The sequence below is a fragment of the Mustela lutreola genome, chromosome 4 (genome assembly GCF_030435805.1).
Source record: "Mustela lutreola isolate mMusLut2 chromosome 4, mMusLut2.pri, whole genome shotgun sequence".
NCBI classification, from domain to species: domain Eukaryota; kingdom Metazoa; phylum Chordata; class Mammalia; order Carnivora; family Mustelidae; genus Mustela; species Mustela lutreola.
Genome location: NC_081293.1, coordinates 39,456,447 through 39,478,465, shown reverse-complemented (window position 1 = coordinate 39,478,465; position 22,019 = coordinate 39,456,447). Strand labels below are relative to the sequence as shown.

Sequence of the window (22,019 nt, the reverse complement as noted above, 5' to 3'; positions counted from 1 at the left end):
CAGTCCCACAGTATATAAAGCTAATAGAAAAAAAATATAGAAAAAAGAACTTGTAGTCTAGAGAACAGTTTCTGTGGCTCAGGAGTCTAGTCACAGGTTAGCTGGGTGCTCTGCTCTGGGTCTACCAAAGTTACAGTCAAGGCATTGGCAAAGATGCATTCTTATATGGAGGCCCTGGTGAAATCTACTTCAAGCTTAATGATGTTCTTGGCATAATTCATTTCCTGGCACTTGTATGACTGAGGGCCCTGGCTTTTGCCTAGAGGCTGCCCTCAGCTCCCTTTTGATTAACTCAAATCAACAGATTTGGGACCTAAATAACATCTGAAAAATCCCTTTTGCCATATTGTGTTGACTGCAAACAAGTCCTAGGTCATTTTTCACTCAAGTGTAGGGGAGTATACAGGATATGGGCACCAGGGATTGAGAATCATGTGGATTCCTTTACATTCTGCCCACCACAAATTATGTGGAAGAAGGATTAGACTCATTCTTTGAGAGCTGAGTGTGACAAGTGGGTGTTGACTGCTGACTAACTTATTAGGATCTGGTTACTACAAAGTATAGTAGTAACCACACAGTAACCACAACCATGTAGTCCAGAAGTAGAGAAGAGGGATGAGGGCTACAGCCTTAATCCAGTGCCTCCTACTTGGACCACAAATAGAATTTTTTCATGCCAGTCTCCCTATGTGCTAGCTCACTGTTGTTTTGATTTCCTTCCTTTGAACATCCTCTTCTGGCTCCCTTTTCTGAAGGAAAAAATCTAAGCTCCTTAGTTTTTCCTGTAAGGCCTTTTACAACCTGTCCTCATCCATTTTCCAGCTCCCGTTCATTGTGCCATTACCTTTTGCTTGAAATGTCATTTTCTCCTTTTACCTCAGTTTCTCCTCAGCCAGCTTCTGTTTGTGTTTAAGACATAGCTCAGATGTTGCCGAGGATTTCAATTGAAATTATAGTTTTCCTCCCCAGATTTTTTTTTTAACTTTTCTCTTCTGTTCTTTTCACCTCCCAGAATTGGACAAGGGATAAGGATGGGTGAGAAAGGAGAGTAGAAAACATTTTTTCTGTCCATACTTTGAATGACATTTATCTTGACTATTGTAGGAGAGGCTTTCTTACTCTGTAGCAGGGAGGCAGCAAAATTTTTTTGTTAAGGGCCAAATAGTGATATGCCCCCCCCCCCCCAATAATGGGTCCGTGATTAAAGGAGCGAGACTGATATAAAGTGAAAGTCAAGCAAAGCTTTATTTCGTGCCAAGCATCAAGAATCAAACCGAACGTTCAGGGCCGCACCTCTTACAAGAGAGGGCGACCCTTCTCTGTTTTACAGACTAGCTTTTAAGGGGAAAGGCCATGTGGTTGGACCTGGCCATGCACAGGTGGCCAGTGAGATTATGACACACAGAGGAAACTCCAGTCATGTTAGATCACACATAAGTGACCAATTGGATTACAGTTTACCCTATAGTAGACATTTGACCTAGCCTATCACCTTGGTTAGAATTGGCCCCCAAAAGTCTCCCAAAGGATGGGGCCCATACTCTTTGGTAGCTAGGGAGACAGTATGCATCCCCCCACTAATCGATGTCTTCACCTGGCCTGACCCACCCTTGTATCTGAACTTTGTTACCTGGGGCTGGTTTCCGGGACTTGTTTTTAAGTAAGTCCCCTAGGGGAAGGGAGCAGGGACAGTTTAAGGGTTAAACAACAAGGTTATTGTTTAACCTTGATGGAAGCCTCTGGCTTAATAAGTCCTTAAAATAGTAACTATTCTAGGATTTTCAGACCAAGGGATAGAATCAAGGGTACTGTGTCAGTACTTACATAACAATAGAGAAGAATTTCCACATAATTTTTACTGATAAAATTAAAAATTTAATAATAATAATTGATGGGCACCTGGGTGGCTCAATTGGTTAAGTGCCCAGCTCTTGATTTGGGCTCAGGTCATGATCTCAGGATTTTGAGATTCAGCCTGGGCATGGAGCTTCCTTAAGGTTCTCTCTCTTCCTCACCCTCTGCCCCTCCCTCACACGCACTCTCTCTTAAAAAAATTTTAAAAATTGATAATTGAGTACTTGTGTGTGTTTATGATTTGAATCCATGAAAGAGGAGAATTGAATGCTTTTGGGGGGGTAATATTTTACTTAATTGAGGTTGCAGGCTAGTGTTGCCCATTAGACTTGGAAAATCAATTGTAAAAATTCATCCTTTAATATGGATCTGTAATGAGATCTTATGTATTTTACCTTTGAAAAATGTTTTTCACACAGACGTTGCCAAAGTACTGATACCAGTCCATAAGCTTATGATTTTAATTGAACATATTCATTGCTTGGAAGGCATTTATAGAATTCCAATACAGTGTCCTCTTGCTGTTTGCCTTTAGCATGGCATTACATTGCATATGAATCACTTCAAGATAGGTGGAGCTCTGGGGTGCCTGAGTGGCTCAGTGGGTTAAAGCCTCTGCCTTGGACTCAGGTCATGATCCCGGGTCCTGGGATCGAGCCATGCATCGGGCTCTTTGCTCAGTGGGGAACCTGCTTTCTCCTCTCTCTCTGCCTGCCTCTCTGCCTACTTGTGATCTCTGTCTGTCAAATAAATAAATGAAATCTTAAAAAAAAAAAAAAAGATCTGTGGAGCTCTGTTGCACATTTACATGGATTTTGAAATATGGAAATTTCCTTTAACTTACAATGAGGTGTGAAATCACTGCTGGAAATTTACAAAGCATGCCCTCTATAAATTTGTGTGGGAATGTTCTTTTGTTTTTTTAACTTTTGAAAGCATGCTATTACATGTGATTCAAAGTAATATCGATGTCATCAGAATGATATTACTTCAGTATAAGTTTTTTATAGGGGCACTATTCTGGTTTTTATTTCAGTTGGAATTCAGTAAGAAACATTAAGTCCACAGCAAAAACTAATTTTCAGAAGCATTTAAGTGAAGGTGATTCTTTGTGTTCAGAAAAATTCGATGTTAGCCCTGAGCTTTAAATAATCATAATAAAACTATTACAGTCACGACATTGAACAGATGGCTAAGTCCATGAACCAAAAGTTTACTGTTGTTCAGGAATACATAATAGATTCAGATGTTTACCCCCAATACCTGCTAATGCATGATACAGCGAATAACCATAGCCTTTTAATATTTTAGGTTTTCATTAGCATTGTAAATTCGTCCACCTTGTTTTTTTTACTGTTCACACATATTTTTACTCCATCACTTGTAGGAGATTTCACTTCAAGTTGTACTGCATTAGTGTTTTAGCAACTCTTGAAAATCTTACCTCTAGTTGTTTTATGTAGACTATTGATAGGGCCTTTGTTCTTCCATAACTTCAAAGTTGGTATTGATGCCCTGATAAACAAAAACAACTGAACAGTACTAGTAACTTATGTTTACTCATCAAAAGCCAAGGAACAGAATTCCAAATCATTGCCTTGTTTAGTTGACTATTGTTGTTGCTTCCATTGTTATCAGTTTTTTAAGAAATTGTTCTTGCCAAAGGGGTAGTCTTTATTTAAACAAGTTTGTTTTCTCTGGACATAGTTCTTCGATTGCTGTGTTCAAGCATAGTTTAATTAATTCACTGTTGGCAAACAGGTTTTCTTGCTAGCCAGTAAGTTAGCCGTTTGGAAGATTATTTTGGTTGCAGTCTCATTTTTATTTTTTCTTTTTGCAAAGAAATTCTACTTTGATGAGATATTCCATTTTAAATTTTTGCAATTTTCCTGACACTTCCCTGCAACTTGGGAATAGTGTGATGAATTCTCATTCTGGTAACGTCCAAATAATTTGTTTTTCTTTAGCGTAGCTATAGTGTCATTGCATAATGAACATAATGCTTTGCCATGTAATTGACAATAAAGTAGTCCACTTTCTATTGTGCCTTAAAACTGTGGCATTCATCTTGTTTTTGTTTTTTGTCTTTTTAACTAAAGCATTCAAAGTCCTCTTCTTGTTGACATGTTGGGTGTGTGTGTCAGTGTCATGGTACAGTGATACACATGGCACTCAAAATGCTGTTGAATTGGGGTGCCTGGGTGGCTCAGTGGGTTAAGGCCTCTGCCTTCGGCTCAGGTCATGATATCAGGGTCCTGGGCTCATTCGGCTCAGGTCATGATCTCAGGGTCCTGGGTTCGAGCCCGGCATCAGCATCCGGCGCTCTGCTCAGCGGTGAGCCTGCTTCCTCCTCTCTCTCTGCCTGCCTCTCTGCCTAATTGTGATTTCTCTCTATCAAATAAATAAATAAAATCTTTTTTTTTAAATGCTGTTGAATTATGATTGTGCCACTCTGCTTTGTAGTGTGCCAAGCCACAGTGCAAAGCAGTGAGACAGCCACATAAAATTCTAATGGGGCTACTCATCTCTATCATTGTAATGTAAAAGCAGCCATCTGCAATATGTGATCCAGTGAGTGTGGCAATGTTTCAATTAAACTTTTTATTTATGGACACAAATGTGAATTTGATATAATTTAACATTATGAAATATTATTTTGATTTTTTCAACTATTTCAAAGTGTCAAAACCATTCTTATGGACCACACAAAAATAAGTGATAGAATGAACTTGGCCTGTGGCCATAGTTTACCAACTCCTGCTCTAGGGAGGAAACAGGAAGACAGGAAGCTCATTCTAATACAAAATCTAGTATCAGTCATTTTTTAACCTTGAAACTTTATAGTTAATCATGCCTCCTTATTGCTTTGTTAAGTGGGAAGAAATTAAAAGAGGCAATTCAAGGCAGTTTTAATTACATGGTAAGTTGTCTGTGACAGTCATGTGAGTATGTGGCTTCTGGATGAACAATATTCATGTTGGAATAAATATTCATTTGCCCATCTCTTGTATTTAATCACATTATTAGATTAAAAGATTCAGAAAAAGTTAAATATAGCATTCAAGAAATTATCTAGAAACTTAAGAAAATATTTAGAACATTTAAATACAAAAAAGATACTTATGGATTAAGTTTATAAATTACTATGTTATCCTAGTCTAGTTACATTTTTCCATTTTGAAAAAAATTGATTGGTTTTTAACCGACTCCTAAATCTGTTCTGTGAGAAAACACGGTAATGTGGTTCTTTGAAAACATTAAGTGAATCTAAAAGTGTTTTTACCCTCCAAAATGCATCCATTAAAATAGTTGTCATGATTATACTTTTACAAATATATGTATATACATACATACATGTGTGCATGCAAGCCCAGGCACACAGACACACTGTTTTCCATGGGAAAACTTTAAAGAACCAATTTTTATGACAGGAAAGTTGAATCAGAAACCTCTTTCAGTATTCAGTGTGGGTATTTTAAGTTAAAGTAACCATAAGATGTTGAGAGAAGTACTTAAAATACTGCAAGTTGACTAAGGATAGAAAATACTTGAGTCATTCCTTCCAACTCCAAGGGTGAACTGGCAAAAATCACTCATCCCTCCTTTTCAGGTGTAGTTAACTTCAAGACAATTGCCCCTACATACTCTTAAGTTCTGGCACTTACTTGGGTTCACAGGCATAAGGCAGTAAAATCTGTTCAGTGTCTGAGGGAGCGGCAGGAATTAGCACAAAGAATAGGCTTTGGAAGCAGGGATGTGAATCTTAAGTCCATGTTTACAGGCTTAGTAAAACCTCTCTCATTTGTAGTTTCTTCATTTATAAAATGAATATCACCTATATAGTTTTTGTGAGAATTAGAAATAGCATGTAAAAAGAATCTGGCAGAGTAGCATTCAGTAAGTGATAACAATATTAGTGTTGTTCCCATTGTGTCAATTTCCATACTGTGGAGGGCATCTACAGTAGGTAGAAGTGGTGATGGTCACAAGTCGAACACTAGGGACTAAATTGATTATGGAGACATGTTCCTGCTATCACTCCTTCTGATGCCCATACCTGCTATAATAGGTAATCTGTGATTTCAAAATGTCATCATTTCACCATGTAAAGTTTTAAGAATGGGGCTGTCCACACATTGCCTTTGTGTGGTGGTAGTACACACTTCAGAAGTGTTATGGAATACACCCTTATTATTTAAGGTTACCCTACATTGTTTCCATTTCCTACAATCATGTAAAACAGGAAATTTTGTCAACCCTCATACTTTAGCAGAGATACATGCTTTAGTTCTTCTGTAAGTTAATCAGATATGGTGTCTTATACTTAGTCTGCTCTATGTAAAATCTTTGTCATTCTACAAATGTGTTGAACTTATGTTTTTCCCAAACATTTTACCTTTTACTATTACTGAAAAAGCGGAGTGAAACTTCATTCATGTTTATATTCAGTTCAAGAAATATTTATTGGCTATGTATCAAGCACTGTGCCAGGCTCTGAGAACAAGAATATGAGTAAGGCCCAATATCCGTTTTCACCTTGTTTACATATGGGGGAGTGGGAAGGAAGATAGACGTATAAATCTAAATATGAGGATAGTGTGATAAATGCCATTATATTATGAAGTCAAAGACAAGGTGCTCCAAAGAATTCTGTTAAGGTATCAATAAATGTCATGGAGACTGATCAGTAATTCAGATGTTTTACATATATAATAATTTGTGTCATGACTGGGGTTTCTTTTTTCATTTTAAAATACATGCTGTTCTAGGGGGTTATGTTTCCAAACACTGAAAAAAAATCTTGTTATTTTTATTTTATTTTTTGTTTGTTTCTTAAGAACAGATAATGTTCTGATGATACCTGTGCAAGTTCTCTTTTAGTGAAAATCCTCTCAGGATGAATGAAAATCTGGCTTCTGTGTCAATTTATTTTTTATTATGTTAAATGGAATTCTGATCAGCCTAGGTCTAGGTCTCACAATTATCAGCCATGGCTGATAAAATGAAATCAGGGCATTTTTGTGAAGATGGATTTTGCTTCTGTGGGAGTGAGGTAGTAGGTGGCATAAGACCTTCCGTGGTGGTGCACTGACTTCAGAAAAGCTTAGCTGTGCTAGATTGTCAGTAATGCTACATCATGCTATTGGTCCATATTGATTTTTTTCTTTTAAGAAATATATTTTTTGAAATACATTTGCCTTGAATTTACATTGGCAAGATTTATTCTTTTATCATTAGCAGCATCTGCACATAAATATTTTGTCATTGAGCAGGTTTCAGAAGCATCTCAGCAGTAATTACTACTTTCTTTGCAGTGGTGGTTCTGTGTATAATTTGTATATGGATGAAGATGAAGAAATTGAGCCTTCTCCTTCTGGACAACAGATAATTGAAAATTCAATAACTATGAATAAGATGAAGCTGCTGAAGGCTAAGATGGAGAACATGAATCTCAGCAAAAAGGTGAAGCTGTTGGCATTTGGCCAGGCTTTTCTCTACTTTGTCCCTGCAGGGCTTACAGCATTGGTAACTGTGCAAACAGATTATTTATAAAATATTGTTCATTTCAAGTTTCTGGCCTCAGTTATTTATTGAGATATTAAAGGCGATGAATTGTTTTTTTTTTTAGGCCACCACTATTTACTGTGATATGCTGCACTTAAAATAATTCATTGTTTTTTTTAAATTTCATAGCTCTAGTAAGAAAGATCATAAAAAATAACCTAATCTTTATCTTTCAATAGTTACTTTTTAAAATGCTCTGTTAATATTTGCTTATTATGGATATCTCCTCTATTTGGGCTTTGAAAGGAATATACCTATGTGTAGCTGTACTAGATACTGTCAGTTGTCCAAAGTGATTCCAAAGTAATTGAACCAGTTTACATTCCGTCCAGTAATGAATGAGAGAGGGTTTTCACATAGTCTTACCAGCATTTGGTATGATTCTTCTTTCTTGTTTTTCTCAATCTGGTTGATGTGTAGTGGCCTCACATTGTGGTTTTAATTCCTCTGACTGATGAGGTTGAGCACCTTTCTCGTATTTATTGGGTGAAATGCCTGTTCAGATCTCTTGGGCATTTTTCTCTTCAGTGGTATGTTTTTTGCTTATTGATTTTTTTTGGTCTTCCTATATTCTGGATATAAATTTTTTTATCATACACACACACACACACACACACACACACACACACACACTACTCTGTTACTTTGCTTTTCACTCTATTAATAATTAATCCCTTTTTCTTTCTTAAAATATAATATATACATATAGTAAGGTTCATAGATCTTTAATGTACAGCTTGATGAATTTTTACCTTTATATACACTCATGTAGGTACAACCCAGATTAAAATAGGACCAGGTTTCCTTATAACCTTTCCCTACTCCCAGAAATAACTACTATTCTTACACTTGTCACCAAAAATTAGTTTTGCCACTTGTTGAACTTTGTATAAATAAATATCTTATTTTTTTTTTTTTTTGGTCTGATCTCTTTTGCCCAACATCATGCTTTTGTAAATCATCCATTTTGTGGGGATCACTTCATTCTTTTTTACTGCTAGGTACTATTGCATTGTATGATGATCCTTCTGTTTGTTTCTCTCCTTTTGATAGGTTCTGTTGTTTGTAGTCTTTGGCTTTCATCAGTAAAGATGCTTTCAACCTTCTTATATATGTTTTTGGTGGACATATGCACTCTTTTCTTTGGGGCATAAGCCTAGGAATGGACGTGTCATAGGTAGGTTTATGTGTAGCTTTAGTCACTATGCCAGACAGTTTTGCGGAAGCTCTGTAATTTTCCTTTCTCATTTAGATTTATAACCCCTCTAAAAAAAAAAAAAAAAACTTAAAAAAGTGTAATGTGAAGTAGGGTAAAGAGAATTTCAAGTGGAGAACAATTGACCTAGCTCTATTGAAAAAAATTTCTTTCCCCACAATCTAAATGTTTATGCATCTAATAAAACACAAAGCAAAGGTGACAAAGAGAAATTGACAAATCCAGTTATTTTAGAATTATTCTACATTTACACTCTGAAAAAATTGATAGAAAAAGCTGGTGAGTCAGAAAGGATGTAAGAAGACATGAATAACTCTTATCAACCTACTTGTTCTAATTGACATTTACAGAATGCTCTACCTGAAAACAGCAGAATGTACATTCTCATTACAGGCACTCAGAACATTTACTAAGATAAATCATATTGTTTGCTATTAAATGAGTCCCAGTAAATTTGAAAAGATTAAAATCATATAAGAAGTCTCTCTTATTATAATGAGATAAAGTTAAGAATCAGTAACAGATATATGGAAAGTTTAATATTTTGGAAATAACATACTTTCAGTAATCAGTGGGTCAAAGAAATCCAAAGAGAAATTAAAAATCATTTTGCATGGAACAGAAATGTTCTGATAATGTGAATTACCTTTTTTAGTATGAAATCATTATTATGTTCTTAGAATGAACCACTCCTAGTTGTGACAAATTTTCCTTTTTATATCTTTATATTTTATTTGCTAATATTATATTTAGGACTTTTGTTTATCAAAGATACTGGTCTGTAATTTTTTTTTCTAACATACAGCAAAATTGAAAGAATTTTACAGTGAATACCCATTTATCTACCACCTAGATTTTATAATTAACATTTTTTAACAATTGTTTTTAGTTATGGTAAAATGTACATAAAATTTACTGTCTTAATCATTTTTAAGTTTACATGTAAAGGGTGTTAAGTACATTCATACTGTTTCACAATCAATCTTTAGAACTTTTTCATCATGCATACTGAAACTCTGTACTCATTAAACAATTCCCCATTTCCCTGCTCCCCCTGCAGTCCCTGGCAACCACAGTTTTGCTTTCTGTTTCTCTAAGTTTGACTCTCTAGATACCTTCTATAAAATGGAATCATGGTTTTTTTGTTGTTGTTGTTTTGTGAATGATTTCATTTAGTAATGTTCTCAGAATTCATCCATGTTGTTACATGCCATAATTTCCATATTTTTAAGGTTGAGTGTGTGTGTGTGTGTGTGTGTGTGTGTGTGTGTGTGTATGTATAAAAATATATAATATTTTATTTACCCATGCATCTCTTTTTTTTTTTTTTTTTTTTTTAAAGATTTTATTTATTTATTTGACAGAGAGAGATCACAAGTAGGCAGAGAGGCAGGCAGAGAGAGAGGAGGAAGCAGGCTCCCTGCTGAGCAGAGAGCCCGATGCGGGACTCGATCCCGGGACCCCGAGATCATGACCTGAGCCGAAGGCAGCGGCTTATCCCACTGAGCCACCCAGGTGCCCCTACCCATGCATCTCTTGATGGAGATTTGTGTTGCTTCCACCTTCTGTCTGTTGGGAAGTCTTACCTTATACCACATATGTTGCTGCTAGCAACATGGGTATATAAATATCTCTTTGGGAGCAATCCTTTAAATATATACCCAGAATTGCAAGATCATATGGTAATTCTATTGTTAATTTTATGAGGAATTGCCATATTGTTTTCTAAAGTAGTTGTATGCGCCATCTTACAATCTGCTGATGGTACACCAAGTTTTCAGTTTTTCCATATTCACACCAACACTTGATGCTATTTTGTTAATTTTTAAAGAGTAGTCATCCTGATTAGTGTGAACTGATATCTCATTGCAGGTGATTTGCATTTTTCTAAAAATTAGTGATGTTGAGCATCCTTTCATGTGCTAGTTGACCATTTGTATATCTTCTTTGGAGAGATGTCTATTGAAGTCTCTGGTCCATTTTTGAATTAGGATATTTGTTTTTGTCATTGAGGTTTAAGAATTCTTTAGAAACATATTCTGGATATTAAAGTCTTAGGAGACACATGATTTGCAAATATTTTCTCCTGTAGGTTGCCTTTTTACTCTGATGGTGGTATCCTTTGATACACCAAAATTTAAATTTCGATGTGGTCCAGTTTATCTATTTTTACTTTTGTTGCCCATACTTCTTTGGTTTCATATTCAAAAAATCATTGCCAAATCCAATGTCATGAAGCTTTTCCTTCTATTTTTTCCTAAAAGTTCTATAAATTTAAGTCTTATATTTAGATCTTTGGTACATTTTAGCTTATTTTTTATATGTGGTATAAGGTAAGACTCCAGCTTCATTCTTTTGTATGTGGATATCCAGTTTTCCCTGTTCCATTTGTTGAAGAAACAGTCTTTTCCCCTGGTGGTCTTGATGGAAGTCATTTGACCATATATGTGAAGGTTTATTTCTGGGTTATCTACTCCATTCCATTGGTCGATGTGTCTGTCTTTGTGCAAATACTACACTTTATTTTTCTATTGAAATATAATTGACATACAGTATCCTGTTAATTTTAGGTATACATCATAGTGATTCAGTCTTTTTATATATTATGAAATAATCCCCAGAATACAACTAGTTACCATCTGTCACCACACAAAGTTATTACAATATTATTAACTATATTTCCTATGCTGTACATTACATCACCATGACATTTCTTTTATAACTGGAAGTTTGTATCTCTTAATCCTCTTTACCTGTTTTGTCCCACCCAGCCCTGCCCCATTCTGATAACCAGCAGTTTGTTTCCTTTATCTTTGAGTTTGTCTCCATTTGCTTTTGTTGGATTGTTTTGTTTTTTAGATTTCATGTATAAGTGAAATCATATGGAAGTGGTCTTTCTCTGTCTGATTTATTCCACTTAAGCTAATACCTTCAAGGTCTATACATGTTGTTACAAATGGCAAGATTTCATTCTTTTTTTGGCTAATATTTCATTGCATATATATACCACATCTTGGTTTCTTCCATATCTTAGCTTTTGTAAATAATGTGACACTGAACATAGGAGCAAACATCTCTCTCTCTTGATGTTTCTATTTTCTTCAGGTCAATATCCAGAAGTAGAATTTTGATGTACTGTATGGTAGTTCTGTTTTTAATTTTTTAAAAGATTTATTTATTTGCTTGAGAGAGAGCATGAGTGGAGGGAGGGGCAGAGTGTAGAACCCAGTTGAGGGCTCACCCCAAGATCATAACCTGAGCCAAAATCAAGAGTCAGACACTTAAGCAAATGAGTCACCCAGGGTCTCCTATTTTTAATTTTTTGAGAAACCTCCTTACTGTTTTCCAGAGTGGCTGTACCAATTGGCATTCCCACCAAACATATGAGGGTTCGTTTTTCTGTATATCCTTGCTAATCTTTGTTATTTTAATTTTCCTGGTAATAACCAATTTGACAGATACGAAATGACATCTCATTGTAGTCTGGATTTGCCTTTCCCCGAAGATTAGTGATACTGAGCATCTTCTCATGTGCCTGTTGGCCATCTGTCTGTCTTCTTCAGAAGAATGTATATTCCAGTCCTCTGTCCATGTTTTAATGTGATGGTTGGTTGTTCGATATTAAGTTATGTAAGTTCTTTACATATTTTAGATATTAACCTCTATCAGATATATGATTTGCAAATATCTTTCCACATTCAGTAGGTTGCCTTTTTGTTTTGTTGCTTTCCTTCACTGTGTAAAAAAAGCTTTTTAGTTTGATGTAATCCCATTTGTTTGTTTTATCTTTTGTTGCCCTTGCCTAAGGAGACTGGCCCCCCAAAATATTGCTAAGACCATTGTCAAATAGCTTATTTCCTATGTTTTCTTCTAGGAGTTTTATAATTTCAGGTCTTAAATTCAAGTTTGAATCCATTATTTACTTATTTATTTTTAAAAATTTTATTTATTTGTCAGAGAGAGAAAGAGAGAGCACAAGCAGAGGGAGTAGCAGGCAGAGGGAGAAGCAGGCTTCTTGCCTAGCAAGGATCCTGATGTGGGACTTGATCCTGAGACCCTGGAATCATGACCAGAGCGGAAGACAGGTACTTAACCAACAGAGCCATCCAGGAGTCCTCATTTTGAATTTATTTTTGTATATGGTGTAAGGTACTGGTCTAGTTTCATTTTTTGAGAGTAGCACACTCTTGATTACTGTGTTGCTTTGTAATGAGTTTGAAATCAGGAAGTGAGAAACCTACAATTTTGTTAAGTTTGTTATGGCTATTTGGCGTTCCCTGAGGTTCCATATGAGTTTTAGCATAGATTTTTCTAGTTTTGAAAAAAATGTAGTTGGGGGCGCCTGGGTGGCTCAGTGGGTTAAGCCACTGCCTTCGGCTCAGGTCATGATCTCAGGGTCCTGGGATCGAGTCCCGCATCGGGCTCTCTGCTCAGCAGGGAGCCTGCTTCCTCCTCTCTCTCTCTACCTGCCTCTCTGCCTGCTTGTAATCTCTCTCTGTCAAATAAATAAATAAAATCTTTAAAAAAAAATGTAGTTGGGATTTTGATAGAGATTACATTAAATCTTTGTATTACTTTTGACTTATGGCTTATTTATAAGTGGCCGCCTTAGTTTCCAACATGTGGAATATTTATACATTTTTGTTATTGTCATTTACTTTCACTGTCATCAGAGAACATACTCTTAATGATTTCAAGCCTTTGATATTAGTTAAGGTTTGATTTGTGACAAAGCATATTGGTGCCACTTGTGTCCTTGAAAAGACTATGTAATGAGTCACTATATGTAATATTCTGTATGTATGTATTAGATCAAGTTTATTGTGTTGTTCAGATCTTCTGTATCCTTTCTAATGTTTTTGTAGGGGGTCTGTTTTCTCTCCATTTTTGAGAGAGGTTTATTTAAAATGTCTCCCTATTTTGTTATAGCTTTGTGTGTCTCCTTTTATTTTTATTTTGCGTATTTTGAAACTGTCATTTGATCTAATACAGATTTGTGTGATATCAAGGAATTGTAGTATCTAACATTTGTATTATTATAAAATGTTTTATCTCTAGTAATGCACTTTTACTAAAATCTACTTTGTCACTAGTAACATAGCTATCCTAGCTTTCTTTCCGTTGGTGTTTCTATTGTATATTCTTTCTCTTCTCTTACTTTCAATCTCTTCATGTCCCTATATTTAGGATTTGTTTCTTCTAACTGGTATGTGGTTAGTTTTATTATTTTTTAATTTTATCTTTTATTGAAGTATAGTAGACATACAATATATTATCTTTTTAACCTAAACTGACAAACTTAAGACTTTTATTTTACTTAAAGTTTAGTGTAATTACTGATATATTTTGATTTTTATCACCTTTGTTTTTGCTTAATCAGCTGTTTTGTTTCTTTTTCTTTCCTTCTTGTCCTTTTTTGGATTAGTTTATTTTTTCCTTATTTGGTTTTTGTTCTGCATTACTTTCTTGGTTATGGATCCTTAAACACTGGTTTTCCAGGTGATTACTCTGGAGATTAAAATGTGCAACCTCGGGGCGCCTAGGTGGCTCAGTGGGTTAAGCCGCTGCCTTCGGCTCAGGTCATGATCTCGGGGTCCTGGGATCGAGTCCCGCATCGGCTCTCTGCTCGGCAGGGAGCCTGCTTCCTCCTCTCTCTCTCTGCCTGCCTCTCTGCCTACTTGCGATCTCTCTCTGTCAAATAAATAAATAAAAATTTAAAAAAAATATATCCTTTAAAATGTGCAACCTTGACTATTAAATTCCAATAAAAATGATGTTTATTGCTTTCTTGTTAATGACAGAATTCTAGGAGTCTAACTCTACTTATATATTCAAATATCTTTTGTGTCATTGTTATCATATATTAATTTTACAAAAATTTTGAACTTCTCAAATTGTTTTATATTGCCAATATTTTACTCATATTTACCCACATATTAAGCTTTTCTTTTTTTTTTTTTTTTTTTTTTTAAAGATTTATTTATTTATTTGACAGAGAGAGATCACAAGTAGGCAGAGAGGCAGGCAGAGAGAGAGAGGAGGAAGCAGGCTCCCTGCTGAGCAGAGAGCCCGATGTGGGACTCGATCCCAGGACCCTGAGATCATGACCTGAGCCGAAGGCAGCGGCCTAACCCACTGAGCCACCCAGGCGCCCATATTAAGCTTTTCTGTTGCTCTTTACTCTTTTCTGCAATTATGTGCTTCCTTCAAGGATTATTTTACTTCTGTCTGAATCATTTCTCTTAGTAGGTCTTTTTCATTTAGGGTTCCTAACAATGGATTCTTTCAACTTTTGTCAGAAAACTATTTTATCTTTTGTATTTTGAAAAATGTTCAGTCTTTCTGAAATGTTATAGGACCAGTACTGCAGACACCCATGTACCTGTACCTCGATTCACCAATTACCATTTTTACACATTGCTTTCTGTCCTTGTTTCTTCACCTGATTTATCTGGGAGTTAGTTGCCGATATCATTTCCCTGTAAGTACTTCATTTTGCATTTCTCGCTTAAGAACAAGGGTCTTTTGCCTAACCACAATTCAGTTATCATACACATGATTTATCCTTGGTACACATTATGTCAGCTACATTCCTGTTCCTCAGTGTCCAAGTAATGCACTTGATTTTATTTGTTTTGATTTTTTGCTATTTTCAATCTGGGATCCAGTCAAGAACCATGCATTGCATCTAGCTGTAATGTTTTCTTGGTCTCCTTTTATACAGAACTGTGTCTAGCTATGAAAGTCCTAGATGGTATCTTCTTCCATATGAGGCTGCTTCGTCTCCATTGCCAATCTGTTTCGGTTAGCCACCTTCAGCAAGTATTCTCGTTAGATCGCTGGATAACTTGCTGCCGCTTCTACATCGGCACTGCAGCTTCACCTTGCACTTTTATATTATGGAGACAGCTGCTTCTTTAAACCTCTACTAGCTTCAGACTTTCCTTCTGCACTGTCATTACCTCTGAACCATCATAGATTTGAAGAGAGTTAGGGCCTTGCTTTGGATTAGACTCTGGCTTAAGGGAATCTTGTGGCTGGTTTGATTTTCCATCCAGGCTACTAAAACTTTCTCCATTTTTGCAGTAAGGTTGTTTCACTTTCTTATCATATTTGAGTCCACTAGAAGAGCACTTTTTGTTTCCTTCAAGAAATTTTTCTTTACATTTACAGTCTGGCTGTTTGTAAGAGTCCTAGCTTTCAGCCTCTTTCAGCTTTCAACATGCTTTCCTCACTAAGCTTAATCATTTCTAGCTTTTGATTTAAAGTGAGAGATGCACAATTGTTTCCTTCACTTGAGCACTTCAAGGCTATTGTAGTTCTAATTTCAGTATTATTGTTTCTCAGGGAATAGGGAGGCCTAAGGAGTGGAGGAGAGTTGGGGGAATGGTCTGTTGGTGGAGCAGTCAGAACACACACAACATTCATCAGTGAAGTTTGCCATCTTGTATGGGCGGGATTCGTGGCACCCTAAAACAATTACAGTAACATCAGAGATCACTGATCACAGATAGCCACGATAAATATAATAACGGAAAAGTTTAAAATATTGTGAGAATCATCAAAATGTGACCCAGAGAAATAAAATGAGCAAGTGCTGTTGGAAAAATGTCTTCAATAGACTTCCTTGATGTGGGGTTGCCACAAACCTTCAATTTGTAAAGAGTGCAATATCTGTGAAGTTCATTAAAGCAAAGTATAATAAAATGAGATATGCCTATAATTTTTATTTACCCAAAGGAATATTAATCATTGTGTATAGACAAAACTGAGGCTTTTGTGGGGCAAAGTAAGTTTCTTATTTCAAGAGCACCGTCTTTTCTTGGTATAGTGAAATGCAGTTTTTAAAAAATCAATAGTACTCTTTCATTGGAGGGTTGGGTTGTTGTGTTTTCTGATTTGGTAACTCCCTTTTGTGTCTATGGATCCTTACTTTTATTTTTTTTACTGCCTTCTTTATCTTCGCTAACAAGTTCTCAATGGAGAACTTTGAGTTTACCCCTACTTCCCCCAGAAGTCATGTCTTCTTGAAGCTATCTCCTTATTTCTGAACAGTTTCAGGTCACTTGCCTTTGGTTTCCCAGCAGCTCATGTTTTAATATCCTAGATCTTGGGATGCCTGGGTGGATCAGTCAGTTAAGCGTCTGCCTTTGGCTCAGGTCATGATCCCTGGGTCCTGGGGTGGAGTGCCATATTGGGCTCCTTGCTTAGTGAAGATCCTGCTTCTCCCTCTGCCTGCTGCTCCCCCTGTTCGTGCTTGCCCATCCTCCTTCCCTCTCTCACTCTCTCTGACAATAAATAAATAAATAAATAAATATTAATATCCTAGATCTTAAACCTCTTTTCAGTGTTTTCATAATCAAGTGGGATTTTCTCTTTTAAGGGTTTATTTTATGGCTGTTCCATCAGCCCTGGGTTATCTACACCTCTCTTTTTCTTCCATTCTTCTTTTCCTTCCTCTCACCCTCTCTTTCTCTCCCTCTTTTCTCCCTTCCTCTGTCCCTCTCTGTCTTACTCCCTTTCTTCCTTCTTTTCTGGCTCAACATATTTTCTTGTCTCTCAGCACAGGCATAAGCTTTGCAGACGAGTCTCCTAGATTTGGATATTTTTCTCCTTATAAGTAATTTGAAGTTAATTTTATCTGTCACCTGGTTTTGATGAAGGCATGAGTTATGGGTTGTTTTATTTGCTTATTTGCTTGTTGATTTGTATTGTTTTTTGGAGGACACATGGAGAAATTCAGATTTAGGCAACCACCCATTAATCTCAACAGCCCAGAAGTCATCACCTTTATTTCTGAAACATATTTTTGTTGAGTAGAGAATTGTAGTTTGATAAGACAGTGCCCCTAGAGTATAAGCAGCTGCAGGAGCCAGCATCTCTTTCCAAGGTTCTTCTTTCTTTATAGTTTTAGATCCTCTGTTTCTTGCCTTAACTGGTGTCCACTGAAGTATCTGGCTTTTCTTGTATTTTTAGGTTGGGAGTGTTGTTTAGGTCATCAGGTGTTCCATCCTTTCCTGATGCACATTTCAGCCAATATCTTGAGGCTTGATATCCTTGATTTTTAAGTTTATCCATAACATCATGAATTGTCATGATACTTGCATTAGAACTTAGTGTATGGAGGACCTCTAGACCACTCCCCAGTTCTAGCATTTGCTATGAAGACTCACAGTACTAGCATATAGTTGCATTCATGGTTAAGATTTATTGCAGCAAAACGGTATGAAGTAAAATCTTCAAAGGGAAAAGGCTCATGACTCAAATCTGGAGGAAACCAAGGACAAGCTTTCCAGAATCCTTTCCTAGAAGAGTCTCATGGGGTATGCTTTATTCCTCTATCAATGAGTTGTCTCAGCACATCTGTAGAATATTATCTATTAGAGACTCTGTGCCCAGGGGTTTTATCAGGGGCCATTGATATAGACAGCCTCTGCTTAACATGTACCAAAATTCCAGACTCCCAGAAGGAAAGCTGGTATTTAGCAAAAATGATATTGCTTATACCAACAGGTTAGGCACTTTTCAGTGAGGGTGGTGGGAACGCTCTTGAAATACAAGTTCCTAGAAGCTAGCCAAGGGCCAACCTTGCAAGCAGGCCTTTGTGAGGATAGCAGTTTAGACCTGTTACCTCTTTTCTGTAGTGCCTATATAGTCAACACCTGTTCATCTTACTAGGAAAAATTGTTGGGGATCTAAAATAGATTGGTGATATCCTATCTCCTATAAATCAGTAAGTTTTTTTCTCAGCAAAACTCTGACAAATAATCAGTAGTGAGGAAAATAAAACAAAATTCGTTTTCTTTACCATTCTCAAGAAATCATTCCTCAGTGAAGAAAGAGAGCAAATTTCTTCTGTCCTAAGCTTAAAATTTTAATCTTTTAAGACAAATTATGGTTATCAAAATGCCAGTGTTGCATAAATAACATTTTCTTCCTTCATTAGTTTTTGTTAATAGGTAGACAAAATGACTGTGAGAAATTATATATTCACTCTTTTTTTTAGCCTAAAAAAGCTGTCAAGGTAAAACCTCGTCCACCTATAGCTCCTCGACCTTCTAGTAGTTCCACGGCAGCTGCTCGCCACAGATTGTTAAGGGTTCTCCCCCACATTGGGCAGTCTTGTTTACCTTCTCCTCGGAATGCATGTCTACCTGAAACTTCCAACAATGCAGTTTCAAGTTTGGCAACTTTGCCCCTTGCCGATAGACCCCTATCATCTATCACTAGTGATTTTCTTAAGGAAGATGACAACTGGGAGAGTAAGACACTGTCTCATTCCAATAGTAGCATCAAACTATCACCTCAGATACCCCACATGGAATTGGAAAATGACAAAGAGCTTGCTGATTCTGTTCTCCACCTTGGATCATCCCTGCCTAGGCGGACAAAACACTTTTCAGGAAATTTGTCATCTAATAATGAAGATGACACTGTTTTATTTTCAACTTCAGAAGAAGGTGTAACTGAAGAATCACTTCTGCCTGAAGTGGGCTCATTTGCTACATTTAGAGAAGGAAACATTGATGAACAGAGCAGTGGCTTAGAAGTCACACAGAAGGTAAATCCAGAGTTCTTACTCACTAATGATGATAAAGGGTTGAAAGCTGCAGAGCAGCATCTTAAACATGTTGCAAGAATGTTGAGTGGTGAATCAGTAGAAACTACAGTTCTCAACCACCGTGAATTAAGTCCTCACAAGAATAGACTCTTGTCACCTCTTCGCTGTTCTACACCAATGTCACTCCATAATTCTCTGGTGAAATCACAGAGACAGTCCAAATGTTTTGAGTCTGGGAATCTCCAGTCTTCTGCATCACAAAACGTGCTTCGGTCATTGGATGTTCGAAATGTAACTGATTCTTCTTTCTCTAGGACTACTCGCTTTCGAGCTGTTAAAGTTGATTCACCCGGGAAAAGATCTGATGTTATTTCTAAAGTTGAGGCTCGGGATATCACAGAAATGGCTAACAAGGCTTCCAAAGAGCCTGTTGGTTGTGTAAATAATATAGGTTTTCTTGCTTCACTGGCCCGGAGCGCAAGCAGAGATAGCTTACAGAGCACACGTGGAGCAGGCAGGCTTCGGACCTCTGGAATCGGGCTGTCTACAAGCCTCCAGCATTTTCAGGAGGAAAATCTTAGGAAAAGTTCTCCCCAGGTAGAACCTACAGATTTTTTTCTAGTAAGTATTTGCCTTTCAGTATGTTCTACTCGTTATCTTTATAGTCATTCAACATATTTAAAATTTGTTTTTTTGCTTACGTAAGTAAGGAAGTGTAAGGATGAATTCTTTTCATAAGTTTCTTTCACAATGTTTATCTAGTTTGTAGAAAATATATTTGACTTGAATTTTAAATGTTTTAGTCCTAAATTGAGAGCTGTAATTTGAAAATAATTCTGTGTAAACAATTTATGACATATGTTTATGCTGAATATTTTTATTAATTTTTCCCAAATAAGAACTTTTATTTATACCATCAGATTTCATTCTCTTAAGGAAAAATAGTAAGTACAATATTGCTCGATTGGAGAAACAGAGTCCAAATTAATTTAATTAAAATGTTAATTAAATGAAAGCCTAATAGCATTTCCATGATAAAATAAAACCACAAGAGTCTTTAAACTGAGGAGTCTTTAAACTGCTGGAGAGGGAGATGGGAGGGGCATGGGGTAATTAAGTGCCCTACATTAAGGAGGGCACGGGATGTAATGAGCACTGGGTGTTACATGCAACTGATGAGTCACTAAATTCTACCCCTGAAACTAATAATACACTAAGTGTTAACTAACATGAATTTAAATAAAGTCTTAAAAAAATACAAGTATTTCATGTTTAGTGATCTTTTCTTCTGTTCATTAACTTACCACTGTAGATGTTTTGTGTTTTAATTATAGTCTCCCCGTGGTATTGGAATGAATGGAAATAACACAGCAGCAGGGAAAAGAGTAGGTAAGCTGCTGATAATTCTGAAAATATAAGCCTAACAATGATTTCATTATGCATGCTGTTGTATTTTCAGAGAGAAATAAGAAAAGAAGAACATTCTTTGTGGTATGTATGGAGTAAACTCTCCCTAAACTTTTTTCCACTTAAGAAAATGCTTATGAAAACTCACTGTAGGACATATTTGAAGAATAAGGCAAAAATTGGAATTGAGTTCTCTGTTGCCTGGGAAAAAATATGGTCCATGTGAAAAGACAAGAAGAATGAAGAACTAACATGTAGTTCCCAGCCCTCTCAGTTACTGGCCACTCTACAGCCATTCTGGGCTGCTGGGTGGGTTTTGTGAAAGTATCCTAGAGAGGTGTGTCTTAATATCATGATCCAATATCAAGGATGGCTTTATTAAGATCTCCTTTTCATGAATCAGATTATTTCTGGGTAAAAGGAAAGGACAGTCCTTGAGCCAGCCCTTTCCAAAGCACAGTAGCAGAAGTGACTATAACATTAGCACTTCCTTCTTTCAGGAACACCTTAAAAGTGCACTGGCCCACCTGGTGGGTATTATAGAGGGCACGGATTGCATGGAGCACTGGGTGTGGTGCAAAAATAATGAATACTGTTATGCTGAAAATAAAAAATAAATTTAAAAAAAAGTGCACTGGCCCATCCTTATTTCCAGGGCAGCTGTTGTTTTCTCATCTTTTATGGTTTAATACCCAGACTAGAGGTGGGAACTCATTACCAAAGATGTACCACTTTTGTAGTCCCTTGAGGAGTTCTCAAGGATACTTTATAAAAGTCTGTAAAACAGATCTGACAACCAATATAATATATATTATGGTTATCACATGAGTTTTATGCCTTTAAAGAGATACTTAGGGTTTGTTTTTCACTGCTGTGTGAGACCCAAAGTTTTAAAGTCTTAATATATATACTTTTTTCAATTTTGCATTGTGGTAAGATATACATAACATAAAATTTACCATCTTAACCATTTTTTTTTATATTATTTTTTTTTTTAAAGATTTTATTTATTTATTTGACAGAGAGAGATCACAAGTAGGCAGAGAGGCAGGCAGAGAGAGAGAGGAGGAAACAGGCTCCCTGCTGAGCAGAGAGCCCGATGTGGGACTCGATCCCAGGACCCTGAGATCATGACCTGAGCCGAAGGCAGCGGCTTAACCCACTGAGCCACCCAGGCGCCCCCATCTTAACCATTTTTAAGCATATAACCCAGTGACGTTAAGTACAGTCACACATTCACATTGTTGGAGAATCCATTTCCAGAACTCTTTATCTTGAAAAAACTGAAACTCTGTATCCATTGAACACTAACTTCTCGTTTTCCCCTCACCCCAGCCTCTAGTAGCCACCATTCTACTTTCTCTCTGAATAATTTTAATTGCTTTAAGCGTCTAATATAAGTGGAACCATATA

General features: G+C 36.5%; 1 protein-coding gene across 4 annotated transcripts in view; it reads left to right on the top strand.

Annotated features, from left to right (window-relative positions):
• The window catches only part of ZFAND4 (zinc finger AN1-type containing 4), a 95,922-nt gene that overhangs the window by 64,276 nt on the left and 9,627 nt on the right, over window positions 1–22,019 (top strand). For all 4 annotated transcript variants that reach the window (XM_059169607.1, XM_059169608.1, XM_059169606.1 and 1 more), the window contains 3 exons: window positions 7,173–7,320; window positions 18,645–19,820; window positions 20,534–20,588. In XM_059169607.1, the coding sequence (XP_059025590.1) occupies window positions 7,173–7,320; window positions 18,645–19,820; window positions 20,534–20,588 (1,379 nt within the window). The remainder of the gene's footprint in view (window positions 1–7,172; window positions 7,321–18,644; window positions 19,821–20,533; window positions 20,589–22,019) is intronic.